This window comes from Anser anser (assembly GCF_964211835.1).
Source record: "Anser anser genome assembly, chromosome: 28".
NCBI classification, from domain to species: Eukaryota; Metazoa; Chordata; class Aves; order Anseriformes; family Anatidae; genus Anser; species Anser anser.
The window spans coordinates 3,971,808-3,998,654 of record NC_139749.1 but is presented as its reverse complement, the minus strand read 5'-3'; the positions used below and the strand labels follow the sequence as shown (position 1 = coordinate 3,998,654).

At 66.0% G+C, this 26,847-nt stretch overlaps 2 protein-coding genes across 6 annotated transcripts; both read left to right on the top strand.

Moving 5' to 3' along the window:
- Positions 1-150: 150 nt before the first annotated feature.
- CGN (cingulin) lies at positions 151-10,712 on the top strand. The gene is made up of 21 exons (XM_083813340.1): positions 151-411; positions 770-1,841; positions 2,053-2,153; positions 2,408-2,477; positions 2,656-2,751; positions 2,885-3,036; positions 3,340-3,481; positions 3,559-3,771; positions 4,141-4,289; positions 4,385-4,526; positions 4,629-4,829; positions 5,045-5,251; positions 5,383-5,640; positions 6,157-6,327; positions 6,415-6,576; positions 7,280-7,369; positions 8,668-8,751; positions 9,427-9,545; positions 9,626-9,734; positions 9,821-9,984; positions 10,078-10,712. Exons 1-21 carry the CDS (start codon positions 227-229, stop codon positions 10,217-10,219), a joined length of 4,029 nt encoding a protein of 1,342 aa, XP_083669466.1. The 5' UTR covers positions 151-226; the 3' UTR covers positions 10,220-10,712.
- Positions 10,713-12,030: 1,318 nt separating this feature from the next.
- On the top strand, positions 12,031-26,826 carry TUFT1 (tuftelin 1). Of its 5 annotated transcripts, none has more exons than XM_083813344.1 (13): positions 12,032-12,171; positions 16,822-16,890; positions 17,245-17,349; positions 17,721-17,807; positions 19,549-19,629; positions 19,975-20,046; positions 20,703-20,816; positions 22,294-22,422; positions 23,166-23,260; positions 23,819-23,924; positions 24,443-24,526; positions 25,341-25,441; positions 25,744-26,826. In XM_083813344.1, the coding sequence occupies exons 1-13, from the start codon at positions 12,112-12,114 to the stop codon at positions 25,796-25,798; spliced, it is 1,158 nt and encodes a 385-aa protein (XP_083669470.1). In that variant the 5' UTR covers positions 12,032-12,111; the 3' UTR covers positions 25,799-26,826. The 5 variants fall into 5 exon arrangements, with proteins under 5 accessions (XP_083669473.1, XP_083669470.1, XP_083669472.1 ...); XM_083813346.1 differs by lacking the exon at positions 12,032-12,171 and adding an exon at positions 13,868-14,000; XM_083813343.1 differs by lacking the exon at positions 12,032-12,171 and adding an exon at positions 15,832-16,019.
- Positions 26,827-26,847: the final 21 nt, after the last annotated feature.

Below are 26,847 nucleotides of genomic sequence, written 5' to 3'. Positions count from 1 at the left end.
GCTCGGGGCGCGAAGCTCGGGGGCAGCGCTCGCTGCGCAGGCGGATCCGGCAGCCTCGTCCTCCCCGCGAGCCGCTGCGGCGACCGCGCTCGGCTGGGCTGCAGCACCCCCGTCCCCGGTGCCCCCGGGGGGTCGCGTCACGCTGTGCCCACTGTGTCACCGCTCGCATCCGTCCCCTCCCAGCGCACGTCGCCGGCTACGGGCAGGGCGAGGCGGGTGCCGGGCGATGCTGGCGGGCTCCGAGGCGCTCGCTGCAGTGAGGCTGCGGCGCTCCGCGGGCGCCCGGGAGGCAGCGGGAGCGGATCCTGGCTGCGGAACCCACCCGGGCTCTGCGCGCTGCGTCCCCCCCGCGTCCCGGCTGCGAAGGGTGCGCAGGACGAGCGGCCGGTGGGTGAGCAGGACGAGCGGCCGGTAAGCGCCCGGCCACCGGTGCCGTGCTCGGGGCGGGGGGGTCGGCTCAGCCCCCCGAGGATAAGCCGGCTTGGGGCAGCCCCGCAGTGCCGGCGCTGATGCAGCCAGGCTGCCTCGTCCCCTGTCCCGTCCTGGGGACGCCGTTTGCATCCCTGCTCCGTGCCCAGCGCTGCTCCCTGGGGCAGGGGGCTCTGTGACGCCGGGAAGGGGCGCACGGGAGCAGCGCCGTCGCCCTGGGCTCCCGGACCCTCCAGGGACAGAGGCCGCTGTACGGGAGGCGCTGGGGAGGACGGACCCCTGCCGAGCGCCGTCTGCGGCAGCGCGGGGCCTGGGGTCACTCTGCCCTCTCCCCCCCCAGGACCGCGGTGCTGAGACCCGGCATGGACTGGCCGGCGAGCGCGGACATGGCGGAGAAGCAGAACCCGGTGGACTACGGCGTCCAGATCCGCTTCATCAATGACCTGCAGGAGCCCAAGAAACCCCCCAAGGCGCGGGCCAAGCCGGGCTCCTACGGGGTGGCGGTGCGCGTGCAGGGCATCGCCGGGCAGCCCTTCGTCGTCCTCAACAGCGGCGAGAAGGGCGGTGATTCCTTCGGGGTGCAGATCAAAAGCGAGGGCGCCTACACCGGCCCCGCCGCCGGCCCCCGGCCCCCCGAGCTGCCCCCCGGCTCCGTCAGTCCCGACTCGGAGCTGCCGGAGAACCCCTACGTGCGCCGGCAGCCCTCCTGGAGCACCTCGGACGAGGAGCCCGGTGGCGGGGTCCCGGCGCCCCCCCGGCACAAGCCCCCCGCCAAGCGGCCGCCCAGGGAGGAGCTGCGGAGGACGCAGTCCCACGGCAATCTGCTCACCGCCGACGATGACGAGGGGTCCTTCGCCCCCGGCCCGCCGCGGGGGCAGCCCGGCGGCGCCCACCAGCCCCGGGCTCTGTCCGGCACCAGAAGCAGCAGCATGCTGAGCGTCGCCGGGCCGCCCCGGCCGGCACAGGGCGAAGCGTCCGGCTTTGGGGCTGCCATCAGGGAGCCCTCCTCGGACTCAGAGGCCCCGGGGCGCCGGCGGCCGGGGGATGCTGATGGCAGCGACATAGACACCAAGCCGCTCTCCTCGGTGGACTCGCTCATCAGCAAATTTGACGGGAAGGTGCAGCAGAGGGGCCGGGCGGCCCGGAGGGGCCGCATCCCCTCGGAGGAGAGGAAGCGCTCGCAGAGCCTCGATGGCCGCGTCTCTCGCCGCGCCGTGCCGGACGGCCGGGAGCTGAGCGGTGCCCAGCGCGGGGACGTTCGCCCCCTGCCCTCGGTGCCCACCGGCAGCCTGGGCCGGGAGCAGGGAGCCAGGCCGGCGGAGGAAGGGGCGGCAAGGAGCCAGCGGGCGAACCGGGGCACGGAGGAGCCCCTGACCGAGCGGCTGCAAAGCAAAGCCCGGGCAGAGATGCAGGTACTGGGGGGATGGATCCTGTCAAGGGCCTCATCCTGCGGGGCATCGGGTCCTGCTGGCAGCGTTAGTGTGGGCTGAGCACTGGTGCTGGTGCACGGGCACCTTGCCCTGCGCTCCCCAAGCGCCAGCATCCTCCGGCTCAGCGGGGACACCGGGGGGGGAGGTTCGCGCCTGGCTCTCGCTGGAGCTGTGCTCCCCGTCCTCCTGGCAGTTCAAATCCACCCCGGACCTGCTGCGGGACCAGCGGGAGGTGGCCCAGCCTGGCAGCAGCGAGCACACCAAGGAGCTCATCTACAGCATCCTGAAGGAGGGGTGAGCATCCCAGCTGCGTCCCGGGCTCCGGCTGTTCCCCGTCCCGGTTCCCAGTTCTCGAAGCGCGCTGCGGGGCAGTTCGGGAGCGGAGCTGCCCCGATCGCTGCCGTGCTGGTTGCCTGGGGCAGGGCTCTGCGGAGTGGGGCGGCTGGAGCCAGGTTAAGGCTCTGTGGAGGAGAGCAGCCGGGCACTCGGGGTGCCCCGCTCCGTCCCCTCCATACCCAAACGCTTTCCTCTTCCCGTGACGTCCGCAGGAGCAGAGACAGCGAGACCTCCCTGAAGAGGAAAACCACCCTGGTGTTCGAGAAGGTGCAGGAGCTGACGGTGAGCCGGGGCCGGCACGGTGCTGCTCCCTGCCTCGTCCCCACCGCCGTGTCTGGGAGGAAACACAGCCAGAGCCTCCCCACCCAGGGAAGGGGTGGGCATGGAGCTGGAGCTCTGCGGGGCCGAGCCGTGGCCGGCGGTGCCCGTGCGTGCCGGCTGAGCCCGGGGCTCCCTCCAGGTGCCTGCCAAGGACGCGGCGTGCTCCCAGCCCCAGCACGGGGAGCTGGCCAGGAAGGTGGAGGAGCTGCAGGAGCAACTCGACAAGGAGACGAAGGTGAGGCCAGGCGGAGGGAGCTCCCTGCTCTCTGCCCTGCGCCCGGCAGCGATGCTGGGGAAGCGGGCAGGGGGCACCGCCACAGCCGCTTGTCCCCCCGGCGGGGGTGTCACTGCCATCCCCTCCCCGACAGCTCCGCCAGAAGCTGGAGCTGATGAGGGACCCGGCCCGGAGCGGCGCCGCGCGGGCACTGGAGGCGCGGCTGCAGGAGGCTGAGGAGGAGAGCCAGCGCCTGCGGGGGGCCCTGGAGAAGAAAGGCCAGGAGCTGCAGAGGAGCTTGCAGGAGTAAGAGCTGCGCTGGGGCCTTCGGCGTGTGTCCTGCAGCTCCGTGCTCTGGGGGTGCTGGTTGGGAGTTCTGGGGATTTCTGAGGGTGCCAAGGCTGCGGGGATGGGGCTGGAGGAGCGGAGCAGGGCTCCTGTGCTGACCCCATCCCATCCACCTGCCGGAGGCACGGGGCCAGCTGCCCAGGCGAGCTCCCCACCCGTGCAGATGCTCGCCTGCCCTTTGGGCTGGAGATGTGCCCTGGGCTTCCCCGCCTTTGAGCAGGGGGCTCAGAGCGGGGCACTGCCCCTCGTGCTCTCCCCTAGGCTGGCCGAGGCGAAGGCAGCCCGGGGACGGGCGGAAACCCGGCTGGGCGAGCGCGAGGAGCAGCTGGTGGCGATGCGCGAGGAGCTCGGCCGCCTGCGTGAAGGCTCCGGGGCGTCTCCGGACAGGGAAGCCTTGTACAAGGTATGCCAGCGCGTCCAGGGGGGCGCGAGCATCCCCTGCCTCGCCGCCGAGCCCAGGGGGACCCCTCCGTGTCCCAGGAGCTGCTGGAGACCCGCGAGGAGCTGGAGGAGGCGCTGAGCTCCAAGCAGCGGCAGGAGGAGCACCTGCGGCTGCGGGAGCGGGAGCTGACGGCGCTGAAGGGGGCCCTGAAGGAGGAGGTGGCGAGCCACGACAAGGAGCTCGACCGCGTCCGGCAGCAGTACCAGAGCGACATGGACCAGCTGCGGCGCAGCATGGAGGACATCTCGCAGGTCTGCCCGCGGGGAGACCCCGGCGTCTCACTGGGCAGGGTCTTAGCCTGGGGTCTGTGTCCGTAAATCCCCGCTTTGCGTGCTCCTGCGCTGGAAACGGGCGTTGTGTCCTGCCCCAGACCCACCCCATCGCAGCACCTCGCTGCCCTGGCTCTCCCTGTCCCGGGCTGGAGGTGGCCGGCGCTGCTCCCCGATGGGGCACGGGGCTCCCCGATGGGGCACGGGGCTCCCCGATGGGGCATGGGGCTCCCCGTGTCCTTGTGCCGCTTCCCCGGGCTGCTCTGGGAGGCGTTAACCCAGCAGGGGCTCAGCGTTGTTGGAGCATCCCCCGAGGATGCGAGCGCTCAGCGCTCCGGTCCTGCCCGCCAGGATCAGGCCAACCTGGAGTCGGAGAAGCAGAAGATCAGCGCCGTGGTGAGGAACCTGCAGCGGGAGCTGGAGGAGAGCGCGGAGGAGACGGGGCACTGGCGGGACATGTTCCAGAAGAACAAGGACGAGCTCCGCACCACGAAGCAGGAGTAAGCACCGGTGGCAGGAGCAGCCTTCGTGCGACCATCCCGTGTCCCGCAGGGATGGGTCGGGGGGGTGCCGGCCTCATCCTGCCCCTCTCCAGGCTGCTGCAGGTGAAGCTGGAGCGGGAGGAGTTCGAGGAGGAGCTGCGGGAGCTGCGGGAGCGCTTCTCAGCCGTGCGGGAGGAGGCGGACCAGGCGCGGAGCAGTGCGCTGGACCCTGGCGAGCTGGAGGCGCTCAGGAAGGTGGGTGACGAGGGAGCAGCGCGGAAGGAGCAGCCCTGTCCTGCGCCTCGGCAGGATGCTGGCCAACACGAGGGGTCCCTGTGACCCCCTCCCCATCCCCAGGAGCTGCGCCAGGCCCAGGAGGCGCAGCGGGAGCTGGCGGCAGAGAAGCAGGAGCAGGACGAGCTGCTGCGGCAGCGGGAGCGGGAGCTGCAGGCCCTGCAGGGCACCATGCGGGAGGAGGCGTCCAGCCGCGACGGGGCCATCGAGCGGTACCGCAGGGACCTGCAGCAGCTCCAGAAGGAGCGGGACGAGGCCGTGAAGGTGAGTGCTGGGGCCAGGGGAAGAGGAGCAGTTCCCACCAGGGCCTGCTCTTGCTGTGTTGGGACTCCACGGACCTCTGCGTGAGCCCCACGTTTTGTCCTGGATCCCCCTCCCGCGGGCTGGGCTGGTGGCCACAAGCCCAAACTGTCCCCCTGAGCCCCCTCCCAGCTCCGCAGCCAGCCCCGGGACCACCCCACGCTGTGGCCCCGTTGCAGGAGAAGGCTTCCCTGGAGAGCGAGAGGGAGTCCTCGGAGCAGGCGAGGAAGGCGGTGGAGTCCACCCTGCGGGAGCTGCAGGAGCAGAAGGACGACCTGAGGAGGAAGGTCCTGGGCATGGAAACGCAGCTGAAGGAGTACGAGCGCATGGGCGAGAGCTGGGAGGGCTCCCAGGCCCGGCTCAAGGAGAAGGTCACCAAACTGGAGGTGCGGAGGCCGTCCCTGCCACCCCTCCACGCACCCAGGCTGAAGGCCGGGACGTGGGCACTGGGTCCCGGAGCCGCGCTGGAGGCACGGGGAGGAGGCAGCTGCGTGTTTCATGAGCCCTGTCCCCCCAGGCGGAGCGCAGGCAGATGGAGGAGTCGCTGGGGGAATCCACGGACCGGGAGCAGGAGCTGCTGATGGCCAAGCGGTCGCTGGAGACGCGCTTGGACGAGGCGCAGCGGAGCCTGGCCCGGCTGACGCAGGAGCACCAGGAGCTGAGCACCTCCTACCAGGAGGAGCAGAGGCAGAAGGAGCAGCTGAAGCGTGCCAAGAGCGAGCTGGAGGAGCAGAAGCGGCTGCTCGACCGGACCACGGAGAAGCTGAACAAAGAGGTCGGCTCTCGTACCCCAGGGCCCTGTCGCGGGGGGCGCATTGGGTGTCACCGTGGGTCGGAGGGTGGTGGTGCTCATGGATCCCTTCCAGCCTGGGATATCCGATGATTCCTTGGTATCCGAGGCACCCTGCCTGTGTTAGGGGAGGGATCCAGCACTCCGGGGCTCTGCCAGCTGGGACTGATCCTTCCCCAGTACACCGGGGACGTCCCTGTCTGCACTAAGGCCCCATAAAGCCACGCAGCCCCCAGGGCTTGGCAGCTCTTGATGCCCCAGGAGCACATCATCCCTTACGCTTCGGGGCAAATCCTGCTCCCCGAGAGGCTCAGGTTCCCCCAGAAGCCTGCTGCCTTTTGGCCAGCACCAGCGCGTGCTCAGGAGGAGGGGATCATCCAGGCTGCTCTGGCAGGGCTCGCAGCCCTTGCCACGGTGCTCCCGAGTTCCCAGGGCAGAAATGTTCCACCCCCAGCCCCCTGTCCCCCCACCAGCTCCTGAGCTCTCCCCACTCTGCCGCAGCTGGAGCAAATGACGGAGGAGTCGAACAGCTCGCTGGCCGTGCTCAAGTCGCAGCTGGAGGAGTTCAAGGAGAAGTCGCGGAAGGAGATCACGGACTCCCAGAAACAGGCTAAGGACCGGGGTGCCGAGGTGGAGAAGATGCAGTTCAGCATGGGCCGGCTGCAGGACGAGGTTCGGCAGGGGCTGGCGGCTGCGGGGCCCCTCTCCTCCCTCTCCTCCCTCTCCTCCCTCGTTCCACACGGGCTGCCCTTCCCCCAGGTGACCCGGCTGAAGCAGGCGCTGCAGGACAGCCAGGCGGAGCGGGAGAGCGCGCTGCTGGACAAGGAGGTGCTGCTGCAGCGCCTGCACAACCTGGAGCAGGAGGCCGATGCCAAGAGGCGCTCCCAGGACGACCGCTCCCGGCAGGTCAAGGCGCTGGAGGTGGGTAGCGCTGCGCGGCGCCCTAAAACCAGCCCCGTGGCTTCTTGCAAACCAGAGACCCCTGCAGAGGGAGAGGGGTGATGGTGAAGGGGGGGACGAGGGTTGAACGCTGCTTTGCTTGCATGTGGCACCTGCACGGCTCGGTGCGGGTGCTGCAGTGCTGTTGTGCCAACAGCAAGGGGCAGAGCGCGCCCAGCCTTCCCCGCTGCGCCCGAGCCAGAGCTGCTGCGAGGCAGGAGCAACGCGGGGTGGCAGTGCTGGGAGTGCTGCAGTTATTAATTCCTGCTGCAGCCGACCTTCTCGGCTCTGTTCAAGCCAGCATTGCCCCGCAACTCGCACGGGAGAGCTGCTGTGCCTCCTGTGGGGTGTTGCTTCAGGGTTATTCCTCGCCTGCTGCGGTGGTCGGTGCTTTCATGGAGGAGAAGAGCTGTCGCATCCCTTCTCCGAGCGTGTCTCCTCTCCTGCCTCCTGGGCTGTGCCAGGGCCCTGGGGCGGTTGGGTTTTGCTGGGCTGGAGGCTGCTGAACAGCCCATTGTTGGTGCGAGCCCCTTCTTCCAGCACCTCGGTGCTCGTCACCGGCAGCACGGCACCTTCCTGAGCAGGCGGGCGCTCGCTGCCCCCAGCCAGCCCCTCCAGCTGGCTGTCCCCGTGCCGTGGGGACTGTGGGGTCACGCTGACCTGTTCTGGCCCCGTCTACTTGTAGGAGAAGTCCAAGCGCCTGGAGGTGGAGCTGGACGAGGAGAGGAGCACGGTGGAGCTGCTGACAGAGCGGGTCAACCGCAGCAGAGACCAGGTAGGGCGGGCGGTGCCATGCCGGAGCCCCCCGAGCCGCAGCCCGGTCCTCTCGGGTGCAGAGCTTGGGCTCCTGGCTGCAACCAGTCACCGGGGTCGGAGCCTCGCTAGCGAGCTGTCACTGAGCAGCCCTGACCCCTCCCATTGCTCCCAGTCTCTAAATACAACCGAGGTGTCGTCGTCTGAAAAGCTGGTTCGGGTGCGAGTGGAAATTATAAGAGCTTGGTGCAAAAAAAAAAAAAAATCCCCTGAAATTACAGGGTGAGGTTTGTGTTTATGCAGGAAGTTGAGGCTGAAATTACGCCGGTCTCCTGGCTGTAACCTCTCCATTAAGCCACCTGCTAATTAGCTTCAAAGCTGGAGCCGGTGCTGGAACTCTGTGAGCAGGCGCGAGCTGCTGCCGAGCCTCCCAGCACCAGCACCGGTGGGCTTTGCCGGCCCCCTGGGCCATGCAGGGAGCGGGTGGCAGCGCTGTGGGGCTTTGGGAGAGGCGGACCCTTCGCTCCCAGCCCCGCTGCGAACCCCCCTGGGCCTTGGAAGGGGCATTTTGGCACCCTGGGGTGCCCCGTGACACGGGGTTTGGCCTGGTGAGCTGGTAAATTGGGTGGATTTTCCCATTTTTCGTCCGGTAAACGGGCACATCCCAGAGGATGAGATCCGCCCAAGAGGAGATTTGTCCTGTGAGTACTCAATTTGCCCAAACTGCGGGTGCTGAGGAGCAGAGGTGTTTGTGTAACCGCAGCGTGGTTCTGCTCGAAAAATAATCACTGTGTGATTTTTGTGCTGCTTACATATAACTCAAGCAACGCTTCGTACAGAAGTACGTTCCCTCAACCTTAAAATAACGCACAAACGTGTATTTGGCTCTGGTCAGCCTGCAAGAGGCCCGTGGGGGCCTTGGGTTTCATTCATCAGTGCATCAAATCCATTTCTGCCCCGAGCATGGCTGCACTGAAGTGCCCGGAGGTGCCAGGCAGGGCTGAGAGCGCAGCCAGGTCCTCGAATCCCAGTCCAACCAGTTAAACCCTCCAGTAGAAAATTGCAGTCCTCCTCCCCGAGCCACGCGTGCCTGGAGGGGGGGAGGCGCGACCGCCGCTCGCTAGAAGGGCGATAGCCGACTTGGGAAGGAACCGAAATCCTCTCGCTGGGGTTTCTGTTTTCTGTGACCGCCGAGAACTGGCGGGGCTGGGCGGAATGGGGCCAGGGTCCCCAGGACACGGCCACCCTGCGCTGTCCCCGCGACGCGATCGCGGTGGCGGAGGACGGGGCCGAGCCCCCGCTGTGCCCCCCTCTCCCCAGATCGACCAGCTGCGGGCAGAGCTGCTGCAGGAGCGCTCCAGCCGGCAGGACCTGGAGTGCGACAAGGTCTCGCTGGAGCGGCAGGTGAGTGCAGCGGAGGGGCCACATCCAGCCCACGGCCCTGCCGCACACCGGGGGCCCTCGTGCAGCCGCCTCGGCTTCCTGCGGGCGCTGCCCTGGCCCTCTCCGGCGCATCCCTCGCGTTTGCAAGGGGCTTTCCCGCTTCAGCAGCCAAATGCCCGCTCCCAAGCTGGATGCGGCCTCTTCCCCTTCCTCCCTGTGCCCCATCCTCGGGCAGAGCATCCTCGAAGGTGTCTCCTTGTGTCGCTCCGCCCGGTTCCTGCCCGGGATGCTGCGGGGAAGCACTGCAGAGGGGCCCCCCCCCGGCTCCCGCGGGATCCCCCCTTTCCTCGCGCCCTGGGGCCACAGCGAGCGGCTCCCCGCCGGCCTGCCCGGGCTCTGAGCCCTTCATTACCCAACGTGGAGCTGGCTGGGAGCAAAGCGGGATCAATGGGAAATGAGCTCCTTGAGCCGTTCTCGTTCCTGGTGTGTCATTACCGCTGCCAAAACCAACACGGGGCGCGCGCCGCTGACACCGCACAGCAGTGGCCGGTGGCCGCGGTCGCTGCTGCCTCGCTCCACAAGGCCGGGTCAGCGCTGCGGGGAGAAGAGCCACATTGTGCGGTGCTTTTGGGGTAGAAGCAGCTTTTCGGCTTCATTTCTTGGGCCAAAAGCCGTGCCCTCTGTGTCCTCCCCCAGAACAAGGAGCTGAAGAGCCGCTTGGCCAGCTCCGAGGGCCTGCAGAAGCCCAGCGGCAACGTCTCGCAGCTGGAGGCGCGGGTGGAGGAGCTGCAGGACAAGCTGCAGGCGGAGGAGAGGTACCGGCCCCCCGCGCCCCCCCGTCGCCACGCGCTGGGGGCTGCCGCCGCCCTCACGCACGCCTCGCGGCTCCCCGCAGGGAGAAGAACGTCCTGCTGTCCTCCACCCGCAAGCTGGAGCGCAAGGTGAAGGAGCTGACGATCCAGATCGACGACGAGCGGCAGCACGTCAGCGACCAGAAGGACCAGGTGGGTGGGTGGGTGGGGGGGGGGTGGGCGCGCAGCCCCCCCCCCCGGCCCGGCCCCGGCTGACGCAGCGCCCGCATCCCCCCCAGCTGAGCCTGCGGGTGAAGGCCCTGAAGCGCCAGGTGGACGAGGCCGAGGAGGAGATCGAGCGGCTGGAGGCCGCTCGCAAGAAGGCGCAGCGGGAGCTGGAGGAGCAGCACGAGCTCAACGAGCAGCTGCAGGCCCGCATCAAGACGCTGGAGAAAGAGGCCTGGTAGGGAGCTGGGGGGTCCCCACCGCCTCCCCCCCCCCCCATCCTCCTGCCTTCCTGCCCGGTGCTGAGCCCTCTCCTCCCTCCCTGCCGCAGGCGCAAGGCCGCCCGCTCGGCCGCCGAGTCCTCGCTGCAGGACGACGCGCTCAGCTCGGACGAGGAGCTGGACAGCGCCTACGGGCCCTCCTCCATCGCCTCGCTGCTCAACGAGGCCAACCTCCAGACCAGCTCCTGCTGAGGCCGCCCGCGCCTCCCGGGGCCCCGAGAGGAACTGGCCGCAGGCGCGGCAGCTGCCGCTGGGCGCAGGAAGCCGTTCACCGACACGGGGGAAGAGGGGTCGGGTTGAGTCGCTGCCTGAGGAGCGGTGGGGTGGGGGGGCCGCAGCCCCCGGGACCCTGTCTGGCCTCTTCATCTTCCTGCGGGTCTCAGGGCACCAAACTCGGCGCGGTTGAAGCAGCGACGTGGTAGGGGCGATGCGGCCCCGGGGAGCTGCCTGCCGGGGTCGGGCACAGCCGCCGTCCCCCCGTCCCTGGTGCTGGGGGACACGGCCACAGGGACACTGCAGCCCCCGGGGGGGCAGGCTCGTGCTGGGTGTCCGTGTGTCTGTCCCCTCTGGCAGCACCCGCAGCCCCAGAGGCTCCCATTTATTTTTGTACGCACCAGCCCTCCACCCTCCGCTGCTCTTTTCCCTCTCAAAGTGCTATTTTAAATAAAAATCAAACATTTTAACGCGTGCGGTGCCTGCGGCATTGGTCCAGGGCCGGGAGGGAGTGTGGGGCTGGGGCCATGGGTGGGGGCCAGGGCTCAGCGGCACGAGGCTCCCTCCCGCTCAGCTGGATCTGGCTCCAAGATAAATCCTCGTTATCACTAATTAACAAGGATGGGAGCCTTGCCAAATGCTAATTAGTGCCATTGCTTTGATTGGCAGGTGTTTACCGCAGTTCCCCTCCATGGCCTTGAGCAGGGCCGAGCTGGCTGGGGTGGTGCGTGGCGCCCTGGGGCCCGGCCCTGCCTGGCCCCGCTGCCTCAGTTTCCCCTTTCGCACCCGGCTGACGTTGGCTGGGATGCGGCAGCCGGTGGGGGCAGGCACGGTGCTGGCAGTGGTGACACCCACGTCCCCTGCGTGCACCAGGGAGGGACCCAGCCCGTGCTGGGCCTGCGTCACCGCTGCCAAGGGCCGTGCCCGGCACCCGGCCCCGCACCCACGGCATCCCCGCTGCGGCCGGGCCGTGCAAGCACAACCGGTTCTGCCCAGGGCCTGGCTCCTCCTGGCCACGCGTGTCGGGGCCGAGGGCAGCCGCCGTCCCTGCCCTAGCCAGCAAGCGGGGTGCCGCGGCCCCTCTCTGCCTCAGTTTCCCCTCTGGGCGCTGCGGCCACCCAGTCGCGGGGTGCCCAGGGGGCGAGGTGCCTGGCTGAGCATCACCAAAGCTGGCCGCGCTCCTGGGTTTGCTCCCCAGCTTTGCCGCCCTGGGGAGCGCCGTCCTCGTGCAGCTCCGGCCAGGACGGGCTGTCCCCGCCCCGCGGCCACAGCGTGGCCCTGGTGACCGCATGGGGCCTGGGGCCGGCGCGAGGCTGAGGCCGGCTGAGCTCATCGCATTGGTACCCATGCAGCGAGGCTGAGGCCGGCTGAGCTCATCGCAGCCGTACGCGGCACTTAGCGCCCGGCACGCCCAGGGACGCCGGCCCTGAGCCCTGCCGTGCCGGGGCTTGGGGCTCCCCGGGGTGCAAGGGAGGGCAGCCTGCGGGGGCACGGCTTGGCACAGCCTGGTGGGCTTTGGGACGCTGTGGCTCGGTGTGGCTCGGCGTAGCCTGGCTTGGCTTGGCTTGGCATGGCTTGGCGTGGCACGGCTCGGCTCAGCCTGGCATGGCTCGCCTTGGCACGGCTCGGCTTGGCACAGTTTGGCTCGGCTTGGCACAGCTCCGCTCGGCTCGGCTCGGCTCGGCTCGGTTGGGCACGGCCCGGCCCGGCTCGGCCCCGTCTCGGCACATCAAGGGTGCCGGGGGCGTGGCCACCGCAGAAGGGGCGTGGCCAATCGGAGGGGGCGTGGTCACGAGGACGGGGCGTGGTCGGGGGCGTGGCCATATATAAGCGCGGGGGCGGCGGCGCGGGGCCGCAGTCGCGGCGGGGCCATGACCGGGCGGCAGGGCTGGTGCGCGGTGCTGGACGTGCGGCCCCACGGCCAGAGCCCGGTGAGCTCCGCCCGGGGCCCGGCCCCGCTGCCTCCTCTCGGTCCTGGGGGGGTGGCGGGGAGGGGTCCCCGGGGGGGCTGCTGGGGGGCGCCCTCGGGGCTCGCCCTAGGGCCGGGGGCGGCGGCGCCCGCCGGGGTGGGGGCTGCCCCGGCCGCCGTCCCCGTGTCCTCGCTCGGCCGAAGCGCCAAGATTTGGGAGGGCGGGTGGGGATGGGGGAACGGCTGCTGCGGGCTGGGCGACGGCATCGGGGGCCCGCTGCCCCCCGACGGGTCCGGGCTCCCCGCGGTCGGTCCCTGGGGGCTCTGGAGCTGCGGCTCCGGGGGCCCGCGGCGGAGCTCCGGCTGTCCCCGTGGGGCCGTGGTGGCGGGCCAGCAGCGAGCGCGCTCGGGCGATCGCTCCCTCGGTTGCACGGCGGCCTCCTGTTCTCCCTTCCACCTCGTTCGCTCTTCCCCATCGCAGCCGGGCGGCTGCGGAAAGGCCAGGCCCAGGGTGGGGCCGGCAGCGACCTGCAGCCGTCCCCGCGCGCCCCGCGGCCCTCGCGCCCCGACCTCCCGGCGAGGGCGTGAAGCCCCCCCCGGCCGGCGGCGCTGAGCCCCTCGACGTCTGGCCTAGGCCTTGGCAGGCTGCGGCCCTCCCAAAACGCCGCCTCGACGGCTGCCGGGGCCGCGGCGTTTCGGGGCTCGGCCGCCTTCCCCGTGCCAGCAGCCGCCCGGCCGAGCCCTGCCGGGTGAGTCACCCCGAGTCTCCCCAGGAGAGCCCTCATTCCCCGCAGCTTCCCTGGCCTTATAAGGAGCGATTGCAGAGTTGGGCTCGTTTAGCTAATGGGTTATTACGGTGATAGCTGCCTCTGTAGCGCTGGGGCTCTGCAGCTGTTTGCTAATGATCCTCGGCGATACCCTCCGGGTCAGGTCAGGCCTGTTCCTGTTTAGCAGTCGGGACGGACGGACGGACGGACGGAGCGCTGTCCCCGCGGTTGTAAAACGCCCTCGTTGGGACCGCTCCGACCCCTGGCTGGCGCTGCCCCCGCGCCCGCCCCAGGGGCAGGAGGGCTGCCTGGCGCCCTCGGGCGCTTCCCTCTACCCCTGGTGGGGCTGGCCGGGCTCGACGGTGAAAAACGCACCAAAAGATTTAAAATCAGCTTCACCTGAAAGCCAGCAGCTAGCCTCGCTGAGGCTTCTCGCCTTAATTCCCAGGGGATCGGCTCTTTTTGGACGTTTGGACCCAAAACACAGGCAGGGAATTTCCGAGCGCCTTTTCTCAAAGGGCGCCGGCCTCCGGGTGCCGGGGCTGCAGCGTGAGCCTCGCTGAGCTCTCCGGATCGCGGCAAATTCCTGAGGCTCGTAGTAAAAGCTGCGAGCCCGCGGTGCGGGGCGTTGGGCAACCTCCTGCGAGCTCAGCGCGCTGGGTTGGGGTGTGAAGGAAGCGGTTGCTGTGTGAGGTTGTGTTTTCTCCCCAAACACGCGGCGAGAGGCAGCCTGTCGCCTCCCGGGTGCCCGTCGGGTTGCAAAACGCGCTTCCTCCCGCGGAAAATAACGGAGGGGGCCCGAAATCCGCTGTCCCCTCTGTTTTGGGGCCACGCGGAGCAGCTCGGGAGTTGTAAACAGGAGGCAGGGCTGATTTAATGATAGCCCAGAGGTGAAGGAGTGGGGCCGGCGCGGGGGAGTTCCCGCGGCTCCGCTCTTCCTGCTTGGAGCCCGAATTCGGCACCGGGGCGGGCGCCCGTGCTCGCTGGGGGGCGTGCGCTGGGGGCTCACGGCAGGGGGCTGCTCCCGGAAACCTCCCGGCGCCGGTGGGATCGCGGCCGCAGGACGCTCGGCTGCCCCACCATGGTAAGCCCAAAGCCCGGCCACCGTGGCGCAGGAGCAGGGCCGGGGGCTGCGGGGGGAGCCCCCCGCTCGGGTGCAGGTTGGGGGGGGGTTGGATGGAGCTCGGGGTCGCCCGGGCTCCTTTGAGCCTCCCCAGGGCGTGCGTGCTTCTGGGCTGGGCTTGGCGGCGGCGGCTGGAGCTGCGTGACGTCGTCGTGCCTCTTTGGGGGATCGGTGTGCCTAACGGAGGGGCTGGTGGGGCTTCCCAGCTGTTTCCTCCCTTAAAGGAGGGCTTCGTGCCTTGTGGCCCCAACACAGCTTTCCCAAAACACGCCGCCTCCTTTGTTCTCTCCTGCACCCCCCAGTCCGGACTGGCCGTGGGGTCCTGCAGGCGATGGAGCTGCGCAGGGAGGGGTTTGCAGCACACCCGGCTGTGCCGTTGGCCTCCTGCACCCGCCTCGGCCTCGCTGCGTGCACTCACCGTGCCAAAAGGGCCAGGCTTCTCCCCGGGTGGTCGGGAGAGCCCTGCTCCACCTCGCAGCTCGCTGCTGAAGCCGCCCCTCCGTCCCCCCGGAGCGCACGGGAGAGGCCGGAGGCAGCCGGAGCCGTCCCCAGCCGGCATTTGCATGGTTCCCTTCCTGCTTGGGTGACCTTGGGTCTCGCGGCGCCGGCTGCTTCGCTCCCTGCTGCTCTGCTCCCTGCTTTGCAGGGCCGCGCTCCGTTCCTCGCCGCGTCTGCTCGGTGGCGGCGTCGACCCACAGACGGCTCGCCTCGGGTTCTGCCGCGCTGCAACGGACGCGTCTGCGTGCCGGCTCCGGCTGCGGGGCTGGCGATGGGCTCGTGCTTGCTGCTTATCGCCGCGCATCTGCCCCGGGAGTGCAATTCCCTCGCAGCGCTGGCAGCGTCCCACCCTCGCGTGGGCTTGGCGGGCCGGGGACAGCCGTGCTGGCGAGCGCGAGAGCCTCGCGCTTGTAAACAAAGCTGCGAGCGGGGCACGTGAAGCGGCTGTGACGCGTTCCCCGCGGCTCCGAGGCGCTGAGCCGGCGGCCCATGCTGGAGCCGGCTGCTGCGTGGCCGCGCACCGAGCCCTCTGCCCTGGCTGTGCTGCCTTTGCTCGTCCTCGAGCCAGCGCGTGAGGACATTCGTGCCACTGAGGGGGCCTGCAGGAAGGAGGGGACCTCGAGGTGGGACCCCCGAAGCGGTTGGGGAGCACGAGGCGCAGGGGAACGGCGTCCCTCGAGCACACGTCTCCACCGGCTTGGGGCGCTGGGGTGGCACCGCGCGGCAGCAGCCCTGCGGTGGGTGCTCGCCGGTGGGATCCCCCCGTAGGAGCGGGACGGCGGCGAGGGAGGCTCCTACCCGTGGCGTCTCTCCGCATCCCATGCGCTTCGTGCAGCACGGTGGGGAGCGGGCGGTGCTTTGCGTGCAGGTACTGCCGCGAGCCGCCGTGCCTGCCGTGAAACTGGGGGTGCCTCTCAGACCTCGCCGGCAAAATGAGCACCGTGGGTGTGTGCCCTGCATCGAGCTCTTCCAGCACTTTTCCAACCATTTCTGATTTCTTGGCTCCTGCCTAGGAAAATGTCCCCCGGAGTGGACGCTGCAGACAAGGCAACTGGGGCGCTCGCAGAGCCCAAGCGCATTTTGCGTCGGGCATTGGCCTTTCCGGGGGAATGAAGGGCTCTAGCGGGGAGTTCGGCTCCAGCAGCGATCTGCAGGAGGGCTCCTTGTCTCCAGGGAGCAGAGCCAGCGAGAGCAGTGTACACACAATATTTTGGAAACAAACAGATGGCTTGTCGAGACTTGGACGGCGAAGGCAGCGCTTGAAAGCCGAGCGGCAGAAATACCTTGACGCTGCTCCGGAGAGCAGGAGGCTGACGTGGCCAGGTGTGGCGAGGGGCGGGCGCCCGTGGCTGCGCGGGCACCGACCTGGGCTCCGCGATGCCTGCGTCACCGCCGCCGAGCAGCTCAGGCGCTGAGCAGCTCCTGCTTTCGGAGCTGCCTTCAGCGAGGAGCATGAGCGACGGCTGCCTGGGAGCCGGCGAGGTCAGTCTGGGACAGGTTCTGTGCTGCGCCGTGAGCGCCCGATGCCGAAATGGGGTGTTTTGGGTGCCTTCACGCTGCTTGAAGGCTGTCTGCGTGCTCTGGCTCTCTGGCTGCCTCCACGAAAGCTTGCCTTGTGCTGGACGTCTCTGAAACGTCCCCTATCCTGGTAGGAAGGGGTCGGGCGAGGGGTTGGTGGAGCAATGAAGGCGAACCTGGACCCAGCGCGAGCGCCGGTGCCGATGAGTTTCCACGCGGCCGCAGTCGCGGCGTGGGGCTCTGCTGCCGCTCACGGCTCCCAAAGGGCTCGGCTGGCAGGGGAAGGGGCAGTGCCCCGGTGGTCGGCACGTGTCCGGGCTGTCTAGGGAGGGCAGGGAGAGGAGGAGTGCCTGTGGTGCCCGAGCAGGGAGCAGCTGCTTTTGCCCTTCTCTGGCGCTGCCACCAAACGTCACCGAGGTCCCCGGCGTGACCGATAATGGCCGTGACTCCTCGCGTTAAAATGAGTCCGGCAATTGCTTCTGCAGCCCGCCTGCATTACCTCAGCCTTGGCTGGGCTACGGCTCCTCCAAGCCTTGATGGATTTGATAAATGCAGTCGTTGTGTGCTAACTCTTACTCATTTTAATCCGGGTGTTGTTTCGTAGGCTGCAGCCTGAACCCACGGGTACGGCAGCGTGCTCGTGCGTCTGCAGCGATGCTGAGCTGGCTCGCAGAAACGCACCAGCCCGGCACCTGCTGGCACGGGACCGCAGCTGGATGGGGGCACCTTGCAGGAGTTAAAAGCTAAAACCTGCCTCTTGTTTCAGGAGAGCGTGAAGGTGCTGAGGCTGACGCTGCCCAATGACCTGCCAGGTGACAGGCAGGTGAAGCAGAAGGTGCGTTCCCCGCGCGGGTCCTGGCTTCGCGCGCACGCGGCGCTGGCCACGGGCTCTGTGTCTCGCTGCCCGGTGCCTTTGTGTGCGTGAGCTCCCAGCTGGAGCCTCCCCGGTGCTGGAAACGTGAGCTCAGGAGCTGGTGCGGGGATGGGGCAGACGTCTGGGGGAGGCTGAGCCGCTTCGTGAGCTGGGAAGCTCCTCTCCAAAGCGTTCGAAGCTTCGGTGCTGGTTCCCTGAGCCGTGCTTGGTGCCGCTCGTTCCCCTGCTGAAGTGCATAATGCTGATCTGACTGGAGCCGGGCGAGCTGTTCCAGCCAGTCCCGTCTCAGATCCCTGCTCTTTCTGTGTCCTGCAGCCGGTGGGAAAAGCCTTCGCCATGGTGGCCAACAGGTCGAGCAACGGTCACTCGCTGGCGTCCGAGTGCATCAAGTCCAACGACGGCGATGAGGAGATCATTAAGGTACGGCCCCAGCTCCCTGCTGCCGCTGGCTTTGTGTTTCCTGATCAGTGGGACTGAGAACAGGGCTTCGTCTGGAGCTCCCCGTGCGGGCACAGAGAGCGCTCCCCGAGCGGGGGCTCGCTTCTGCGCGGGGGGGACCGGGGACGTGGCGAGGAGCCGGGGAGGCCGCGAGCTGGGGCCGTGCGAGGAGGTGGGGAGGAGGCAGCGGCCCCCAAGCAAAGCCGAGGGAGGCGCAGGGGGAGCCCGCTGAACGCATCTGGGGGGGTCCCAGTCCCTGAGGAGCTGGCCTTGGGCTGCCCTCACCGGGCTACCAGCGCGTGAGGTGGGCGAGCCAGCGGCCGTGCCGGTGCCAAGGTCTCTCTCTCGCCCAGGTTTATCTCAAGGCGAGGGCCGAGGGCGGTGTGAACCACGAGGAGCACGTCAGCCAGCTGAAAAGCGAAGTTCGTTACATCCAAGAGGTAGCTACGTCCGCGCGGGGCTCTGGCTCGCACGCCGCTGTCGGGGGGCTTGTGGCAGGGGTCTGCGGGCTCTGCTTGCGGGGCACCGCGCGTGGCGCCACGGCGGCAAGCTGGCAGCGGAGCTGAACCCTCCGGTCTGCTGACTTGCCTGTACAGGGCAGCAGTCTAATCAAGCGCCATAAATTAATTCAGCCTGACTAATTGCTCTGCTATATGGACTGAATTTGAAGAGAATTGCGTGATGACTTTCCCCCAAGGCTGTCCCCTGCATGCCTGGGTGCGGCGCAACCGGAGCCTCTTGTTAAAAGGCAGTTTCTTTGGTATGTCTCATCTCCCAAAGTAAACTGGATGGTGAGGCTCCGGGACGTTTAACCCTTCCCTCTGCTCCCGGTGGGGCTGTGACTTCTGGGGAGGTGGAGAGGGCTGGTTGCAGGACATGGAAGCGGCTGCATGCGTGTTCTGGTCTGGGCAGCTTGACGTGGCCAAAATAAAAAAACGGGGGGAGATGAAATTTGGGTTTGCTCTCCTGGGGGAATTTCTGTGCTGGGTGCTGGCCCCAGGGAGAGCGAGGGCAGATCTGGTAGGGCAGCCTCCAGATCTCCCACGTCATCCTTCTGACTCCTCTGCCAGAACGCATGTTTTCCCCCCGAAAGAAAACAGACCGTTCGTGCTGCCTCCTGTCTGCAACGCAGCCTCGCTCCGGCGCTGGAGCCTCCCCAGGGCCGCGGCGCGCCGGGGGCGTTAGTCACCCAGACCTTATCTCTCAGCCACCTGGATGCTGCAGTTTTCTGTGATCCTTCCCCCTTCTGGGGCTTCGGCTTCAGCTGTTCTGATCTGAGCTTTCCCGTAGCTCCCCGAGTCAGGTTTCAGAAGGCCTCGCGGCAGCTGCCGAGCGTGACTTCGGCCTCAAAGGCTGCCCGCAGCCCTGTCAGAATAGCTGAAGCGGCTTAACCGTGCAGAACGACCTGATCCTGCATGTGAAAAGCAGGGAATGAGCTAAACCGGTCAGTGGTGGTGGTGGTACCAGCCTGTCCGCGCTCCTCGGGGGCTCGAGGAGGGCCCCCCAGGACGGCCGGATGCGGTGGCAGCGGCTCGGGGCCTCGGGTGCTCCCCGGGAGCTGCTCCTGCCTCCTGTCCCGTCCTGCCGCTGCCAGTCCCAGGCAAAACACTTCGCCCCAGCGCCTCCGGCCTCTAAAACCCAGCAGCATGTTACTGGGGCAGGGCCGAAGCCACGCTGCAAAGCTGGAGAAGCTGGGAGCTTTTCTTTGAAACGGGCCAGAGCCACAGCCCTTCAGCGCTTGCCGCAGCTGGGGTGAAAGCCCGTAAATCATTCCTCTGGCTCACTTTCTCTGACTAATTTGGGGAGCTGCAAGTCAAGACCACACTTGTCTGAGCCCTGCAGGGCGGCAGAGAGCGCTGGGAACAGCAAGGGGCTCCTCAGCGCCTCAGAGGTGAAATCGATGATTAATGAACGAAAAATCTGTAGCGCCTCCAGGTTGTTGCTCTTTTTTTTTTTTTTTTGCCTGTGATTGTGTGAGAAAGCTGCCTGGCGAGGATGGTGCCTGCCCCGCTTGCAGGCGGACCCCGCGGCACCAGTGGGTGCCAGGGGCAGGTTGGTAGAGAAGCGATCGATGGCGTTATCGGCACCGGGCGTCCTCGCGGCCCCCGCGCCCCCGTTTGGTTTCTGTTGGGCTGCGTGACTGTTGGTGCAGATCGAGCTAAATTGACTTGCCTTTGCCAGGCTAGAAGTTCTTTGAAGAAGCTGCGGGAAGACTTAAGTAGTAAACTTGAGAACAGACAAGGAGATAAACAGCATGCACAGGTAACGGGAGCATTTCTTGGGCGTTAAATGACACTCACTTAAAAAAAAAAAAAAAATCACCTTTGGGTCCAGAAAATGATAAAAGGGGCCTTAAAGATGGTGGTGCCTGTGGCAAGTGAAAGCCCCGTTGGTACCACTTACAGGTAAAAAGAGAAACCTGCACAAGCGTGCAACGAGGAGTCAGTAAGCAAATTACATTGGCTGCCCAAACGCACCCTCGCATGTTTGTTGGCAAGAAACGGGGCCTGGAGTGGCTGCGGTGCCCAGAGCTGGCTCTGCATGCGGGCGCGCGAGGGGCTGTGTCGGGAGGCGTCACGCCCGTCGGTGTCACCTTGTCCCGTGCAGGTGGTGCTGGAGAAGCAGAACGGGAGCTGGCTGCACCCCGAGGGTCCCCGCGCTGATTCCTGGGAGGACCAGGTACGTAGCCAGAGAGAGACGCCAGCTCTCTGGAAAGAAATCCTGGTGTGATTTTGAGGTCTTCCTCCCGGCAGGGAGCTCTGAGCCTGTTCAGAGCGCAGTCAGACCTTTCTGCCTCGTCTTTCACAGCAAGCCCCAGCGCTGGGCTTTTACCGGTGTCGAACCAGGCACCGAGTGCAGCCCAGAGCTATGAAAGTGTGCGTAGCGGGCTTTTACATCCGCACACGCAAGCCTTTTAGAGGAAGGGTTAACAGAGATCTGAAGTCTGTGAATACTTCTTCAGCTCTCTGCCTTTCCCCCGGCTGGAGCAGGCTGCCTGGGAGCCAAATGCTGCCAGGGGCGTTTCGAGGGCCGGGATTTCAGGATGGGTCACTGGGGACTTGGTTCACGCCGCCGGGTTTCAGGTTGCCCAAGCGCGGATCAGGATGGCACCCTGAAAACAGGGATTGGAAGGCAACCAGGTGATAGCGTGTGCGTTATCTTGAGGGCTGGAAGCTGTCGCTGGAGTGTGGGAGGTGAGGACAGGAGTGCCTCGTGTTGTTCAGGCGGAGGGTTGGTGTTGCAGGCTTCGTAACCAACAGCACTGCCCACGGAGGGGCGGAGGGCTCCTCTGGTAACTCCTCGCTGCTGATCCTTCCCTGTCACCGTCTCTGCAGGAGGAGGATTATTCGGGAGACGATGTGGAAAAGATCCGACAGACAGCGAAGAGGCTGTTCACGAAGCTGCAGGAGGCTGAGAAGCGCCATCAGTTGGAGAAGAAGGACCTTGAGGTGAGTGCGCTGTGCACTTCTCTGTGGGAAAAGTGTGGTTTTTAGTTCTTTTCTCATAGAACTGTTAAGGTTGGAAAAGCCCTCCAAGCTCATCTGGTCCAACCGTCCCCCTACCACCAATGTCACCCACTAAGCCGTGTCCCCAAGCACCACGTCCAGCCTTTCCTTGAACACCCCCAGGGACGGCGACTCCACCACCTCCCTGGGCAACCCGTCCCAATGCCCGACTGCTCTTTCTGAGCAGAAATGTCTCCCCATTTCCAACCTATTTTTGGAAGCCTGAGTCGTTGCACGGGCGCTCGAGCCTCTGCTGTGCACGGCTCTCCCCATTGCCGCAGAGCCCAGGCTCGCTGCTGCTGGCTCGGCCGCCTCGGCTCCGCGGTGCTGTGTCCTGGCTCCTGCCTGCGGTAGCTTTTGCTCAGTAGCCCCGCAGAGAGGAGCAGCGCGGCCTCCTGCAGCACGCTCCCTGCGCGTTGGGAAGGGTCGTGGCCCGTCCCCGGGTGGCTGCTGGCATCGCCGGTGCGGGATGAAGCTGCCGGGGCGCGAAGGGCCGGGTCGGCGCTGACAGCAGCTCCCTGCCACGCGGTGCTGACGAAGCTGTGGCATTTGCTTCCCTCGCTTCCTGGCCGCTGCTGATTAATGCTCCCCTCGGTTTGTTTTCCGCTGCCTGCACGGGCAGGGCCGCGCGTGCCGGTGGGAGAGGTGACGTCCCGCTTGCGTCCCGTCCCGCAGACCAAACTGGTCCCAGGCGGCCTGGGGGCCTTCCTGCCGCGGGCCGGGCACGGCATCCTCTGGGGAGGGGAGCTGAGCGGTGACCGCTTCCTCCAGCCCAGGGCCGTCCGCCCGCTGAGGTGGCGCCTGCCCCGAGCACCTCCGTCCCCGTGCGCAGGAAGCGGCGTGTTTGTGGCAGCGCCGTGAGGTCTCGGTTGGTGTCGGTCAGCTGTGGTGCTGGATGGAGACATGGGGGACGCCAGGGGTGGTGTTCGGGTCCCGGTGCTCCCGATTTGCCTCGTCTGAGCCTGCTCCCGGCCGTCGTGGGGACCCACAGGGTGCCCCTGTCCCCCCTCTGCCCCTGAGCCTTTGATGCGTGCGTGAGGCTGGCTCCCGAGGTCCCTGAGCCATTGATGTGTGGCTCCCGAGGTCGGTTCCGCGGGCAGGTGTCCCAGGAGGAGCCTGCGAACAGCCCCAGAACACGCATGGCTGAGAACGAACGTGGGGTTTGTGTCTGAGGTCCCTTTATTGCCCTAGCATTTAAGCGCTCGCTCCTTTGAAGTGCTTTGAAGCCGGGGAGCTTTCTAAAGAACCTTTTCTCTCTGAAGCATGTCGGGCTGCGTGCTGAGACGCCCGGCTGCCTTCAGCAAAATCTGCCTGCCACGGCTTCAAGCAGCTTCAAAACACGGGGGGAGGAGGGCCGGGGTGCTTCGCCCGCCTGCGTGCGCCAGGGGTGGTGGTGAAGGGGTTTCTGTCTCGGTTGCAGAGGGCGGTCTCGCAGTACCAGGAGGAAGCCGAGCAAACAAGCTCTGCCCTGCGGAGAGCGGAGAAGAGCGTGCTGGAGAAGGAGGTGCAGGTGGACGAGCTGCAGCGGCTGCTGGCAGGGATGGAGAAGGTACCGACCCCGCGGCCGTGCCGGGGCCGGCGCAGCGAGCGGAGCTGCCCGGTCCCGCTCTGCTGGTGCAGGAAGGGGGAGCCCCGCGGTGCTGAGGCCTGCAGAGCTCCCCGCAGACCTGCTGGGAAGCAGATCCCACGGGAGATGTGTCCTGTGCTTGGACCTGCTGCGTGGAGAGCTTGCCTTCCCAACCGGGCTTTACCCAAAAGCCTCTGACGAAGCTGTTGCGGACAGATAAATTTGACCGCTCCTGTTTTAGGCTTGCGGTTCCCAGGTCTAGAAGATCTGGTTGGTCTGTGCAAAGTCTTTCTTCTGGGTATCCTAGAAACAAGCGTGCAGTCTAGACAGCTGCCCGGTTCTTCTTCTCGTGGGGGCATTAACACAACCTTCAGCCTGGATTTCTTTTCCAGCTGTGGGCTGCTCCTAATAACGTTAAACTCGTGAACGTAAGCGTGGCACGAGCACGAAGCGATCTGGGGTGCGTCCCCTGGCCCAAAAGCAGGGGAGGAGATGGCTTTGTGCCCTCCTGCAGCGTAGGGGTGAAGGAGAGGGACGTCTGCTGTTGGTCGCTCTGCGCCTGCCCCTGTCTGTCCCGCGGGCTCAGCAGCGAGGCCGCACGGGGCCGGCGGGGCTCCGGGGCTGTCCGCAGCTCCCCGCTCTCGGTCGGCTCCGCGAGGGAGGCCGAAGAGCATGTGTTGCGACTTGTTCCCCTGCGTGTAACTCGGCCTCTCGCTCTGCTGCAGGAGCACAGGAGCTTGCTGCTGAAGATGAAAGAAGGCGAAGCGGAGCTGGCGAGGCTGAGAAGCGCGGAAGGGGACAGACTCGCCGAACAAGACCGGTGAGGCTCGGCCTCCGCTGAGGCTGCCAGCTCCGGAGCAAGCCCACGCCGCTGGGTCGGGGTGTCAGCTCGCTGGGGCATGACTGCACATTCCTGCGAAGGGCGTGCTCGCGCTCTGGCTTGCAAAACAGCTCTCTGCTCCCCGGCGCTGACTAATCTCCAAACACCTCCCGCAGCTCTGGGCGCTGGAGCCGCGCTGCCCTGGGACCTCTAGCGGCCGCGGCTCTCCCCTCGGTGTTGGGTTTGCTCGGCCCAGCCGGATCCGTGTGCTCCGGGGGTTAATTGGCAAAGAGATGTTTCTGGAAGGCCTCGTTTGTGGCCTGACTCTTCCTGATGTTCCTGTGTCCCTGCAGCCTGTTGTCGGGAGTCTTTGTGGCTCCTGCTTGAATTGGTTTTGTCTCTGCCTCTCCTTACCTCGTCTAGTCGAAATATTTCAGCACCTGTGCTGCTGTAGGGGAAGCCTGGCTGCTAAAAGCTGCTCTGGGCGCAGCTGAGCGAGTGCTGCCCTTCTGGGAAGCCGTCTGATGGCTCCTGGACTCCTCCTTTGTGCTTTCCCAGGTCAGCCAAGCTGGAGAAGGAGGTGGCCATGCTGCGGGAGAAGATCCACCACCTGGACGACATGCTGAAGAGCCAGCAGCGCAAGGTCCGCCAGATGATCGAGCAGGTGAGAGGAGCGGGACGGGACGGAGGAGACAGCTCACGGGGTTTAAAAACAAAGAAAAGAACTCTCCAGCTGCTTGGAAGCAAATAATTGCCGGTTTGTGAGGCTGAGGTTCCCTCGGCAAACCAGAGGGGGCCGGGTTCAAAGGCAGCCCAGAGCCCTGTCCAGCTGCCCTGGAGCAGGGACAGACCCTGGGGTGACAGCCCAAGGACTGCAGCGCGAGCGGTGGCGGCGCTGGCGCCCGGGAAGGGTAATAAAAGGGCTCAGTGTTCCCAGTTCAGCCTGCTGAAAGAGTTAAGTCTCACTGTGTAAGCGGAGGCTCTTTCACCTAGGGCTTAATTCTCAGACTTAATTTGAAGCTTTTTTGATTGTTTTTTTTTTTTTAATGCAGACCTTGGAGTTAATGTTGTGGGTGTTTGCAGGCAGGACGGCTGGCTGAGCCGTCCTCCTTCCTCAGCACTGCTTTAGCCCAGGCGTACGTGAAAGGGACTTTTAGCAGCAGCAAACGTTCTTTTTTTCAGCTCCAGAACTCCAAAACGGTGATTCAGGCCAAAGATGCTGTGATCCAGGAGCTCAAGGAGAAGGTCGCTTACTTGGAGGCTGAGGTGTGTCCTAGCAGGGCTGTTTTGGGGGTGCTTGGGGTCTGCTCTGCGTTTAGCCCCTGCTGAGACCTGGCGCCGCCGGCTCTCGTGCCTGTGGGCTGTCCTGGTGGGGACGAGCTCTGCTCCTGCTTTGCAGCCCGCTGGGCTCTGAGCAGAGCGGCCGGCAGCGCAGCTGCTCTCTTGCAGTGCCATCCGCTTTGCCTTGGAAAACGTGCCCCGCGCGGCCCCGAGGGCTGTGCTGGTTCTTGAGGCTGGTGTGGGGGCTCCCAGGGAAGCTGGGGCTACTGGAGCGGCCGTGAGCTCCAAGGGAGTCCAAAATAATCTCATCAAGCACACTTCTCTGGCAGCTAAACCCTTCTTGCCTACAAAGCTGCAGTTGACTGCATGCGTGTCAGAAATTAAAATTGCATTCCTGCCTCTGGGATTGTAACAAGTGTCAAACTTCTCTCCTTTTTTGGATAAAAACTGAGCCTGCGTCAGCAGTTCTAGCATTTTCTTCCCTCCTTGGTGACTTATTTCACTAAGCTCTGCATGGGAACAGTATGTGTGAGCAAAGCCCTCGGTGAACCTAGGCAGAGAGCGGGTCCGGCTGCCCGTACCAGCTAGAGAAATCCCACGGGCGGACTTCCACGTTCTCCGGTCCTACGCAGCTCCCCCGGCCCTCCTTTGTAGGGCTGGATTTCATTTCCCTCGAGAAAACCTTCCCCAGTGCGAGTGATAGGGGAGCAGTCCTCCCTTTCGGAGCAGTCCCCTACTTCCCAGCAGGTGATCGGCGTGCCAGCTGCCCGTTGCTAACCGTCCCTCCCGCCCCTTGCAGAACCTGGAGATGCACGACCGCATAGAGCACCTGATTGAGAAGCAAGTGAGTCGGGGCGGCCACAGCTCCAGAGCGCGCTCCAAGTCGGAGTACGTGAGCAGGTAGGCACGGGGCACGGGAGCCTGCTGGGCTGCTCAGCGGCTTTATTGCAGCTCCGCGTCCCATTCGGAGATGGCGCTGGGCTTGGGGCTGCTGCCCGGGTGGCAGCGTGCTGTGCTGTGTCTGCTGGCAGAGGGGTCTCCTGTCCGGTGCTGCTCCTTCGGGGGAGTGCCGGGGCACAGAGGGCCCTCCCGTGGAACAGTGGAATAGTCGAGGACCAGCGCTGGGACAGGACCGGTCCCCCAGGTTTCTCCCAAGCACCCTCCAGTTCCACCTGGCTGAACAAATCCTTTCTCTCTTGCAGCAAAAGGCTGTCGGGCCCCAAGCCGCTGCCTCTCATTCGAGTGGTGGAAACATGAGTTTCGAGGGCCAGAGCGAGCTGAAGACTCTCCCCTTGTTATCCTTGACCGGACTTCCCTGCTTGACTGCCATTTTCTGGCCTCTGTGCTCAGTCTGCCCTGGACCCGCCAGCAGAGGGCTGTGCCCCGGAGCACCGCGGCACCCGAGGACAGACACAGCCGGGGCGGTGCTGGCAGAGGAAGGAGATCTACAAGGTGTCCACGCTGCTGTCCCACGGGGTCCCACAGCCATGTGGAGGCCAGTCTGGAGGCTGGCTTGGCTAGGGAGGCCGGGGCCAGCTGGCCCCGACGTGGACGAGGTGGCTCCCTGGCTGGAGAGCCAGGCTCGCTTTCCCTGCCCAGTCCTGGGTTTGCCGGGGCTGCTCCGTGAGCAGCCGTTGCTTCTGAGGGGTCTTGTCCAAACAGCGCCGCCTCTTCAGATTGCAGCTTGCCAACGCGGACTTGGTGTTCAATCTGTTTTTAAGAAACAAAGCAAAGATTCACTCTTACCAAGAAGAAAGAAACCCTCCTGAAACAGGACTCCTTCCTACAAAACAAGCCCAACGCGTGACCAGTTGGGAGCCTCCACCTCTGATCTCCAGCACATCTGGCTGCTCCGGACTTGGCAAAGGTTCGTGTGGCCGAAATCACTGTATCGACATGCTTCTCCCAGTCCCTCTCGCAAGAGTGTAGAGAAATTGTGCCCCATGTACATCTAGCGTTTCAACCCAGAGGCGGTTTGGGTTGTCCCTGTATTTATTTCAATAAATTATTGGTGTCTTCCAATGATGTGGTGACAGGCACGATTGCTGCTGTCCAGCTCCAGGGGAGCGTGTTTGAGGACTGCCTGTCCCACGTTTGAACTGGAAAATACCAAGCGGCTTCCTCTGGGCTTGCCTGGTGCCGCCTTTCTTGTGTGAGCCCGCGCTTCGTGAAGGAGTTGGGCAGATCTAGAGGAGAGTTGTTGGCGTTTGTACTGACCGTGGCCGTGAGACAAATGTGTTGTACGTACACCTCACAACTGTCAATACAGAAACGTGCCTTATCTGTCAGACCGTACTCGATTGAAT

Bases quoted from the DNA above. Each gene is read 5' to 3' on its own strand.
- TUFT1 (XM_083813343.1), top strand. From the start codon at position 15,915: ATGCCTGCGTCACCGCCGCCGAGCAGCTCAGGCGCTGAGCAGCTCCTG. The intron at 20,817-22,293 runs GTGAGTGCGCTG...TCTCGGTTGCAG, and splicing joins TGGAGAAGAAGGACCTTGAG to AGGGCGGTCTCGCAGTACCA. The intron at 22,423-23,165 runs GTACCGACCCCG...GCTCTGCTGCAG, and splicing joins TGCTGGCAGGGATGGAGAAG to GAGCACAGGAGCTTGCTGCT.
- CGN (XM_083813340.1), top strand. From the start codon at position 227: ATGCTGGCGGGCTCCGAGGCGCTCGCTGCAGTGAGGCTGCGGCGCTCC. The intron at 4,290-4,384 runs GTAAGCACCGGT...GCCCCTCTCCAG, and splicing joins CTCCGCACCACGAAGCAGGA to GCTGCTGCAGGTGAAGCTGG. The intron at 5,252-5,382 runs GTGCGGAGGCCG...CTGTCCCCCCAG, and splicing joins AGAAGGTCACCAAACTGGAG to GCGGAGCGCAGGCAGATGGA.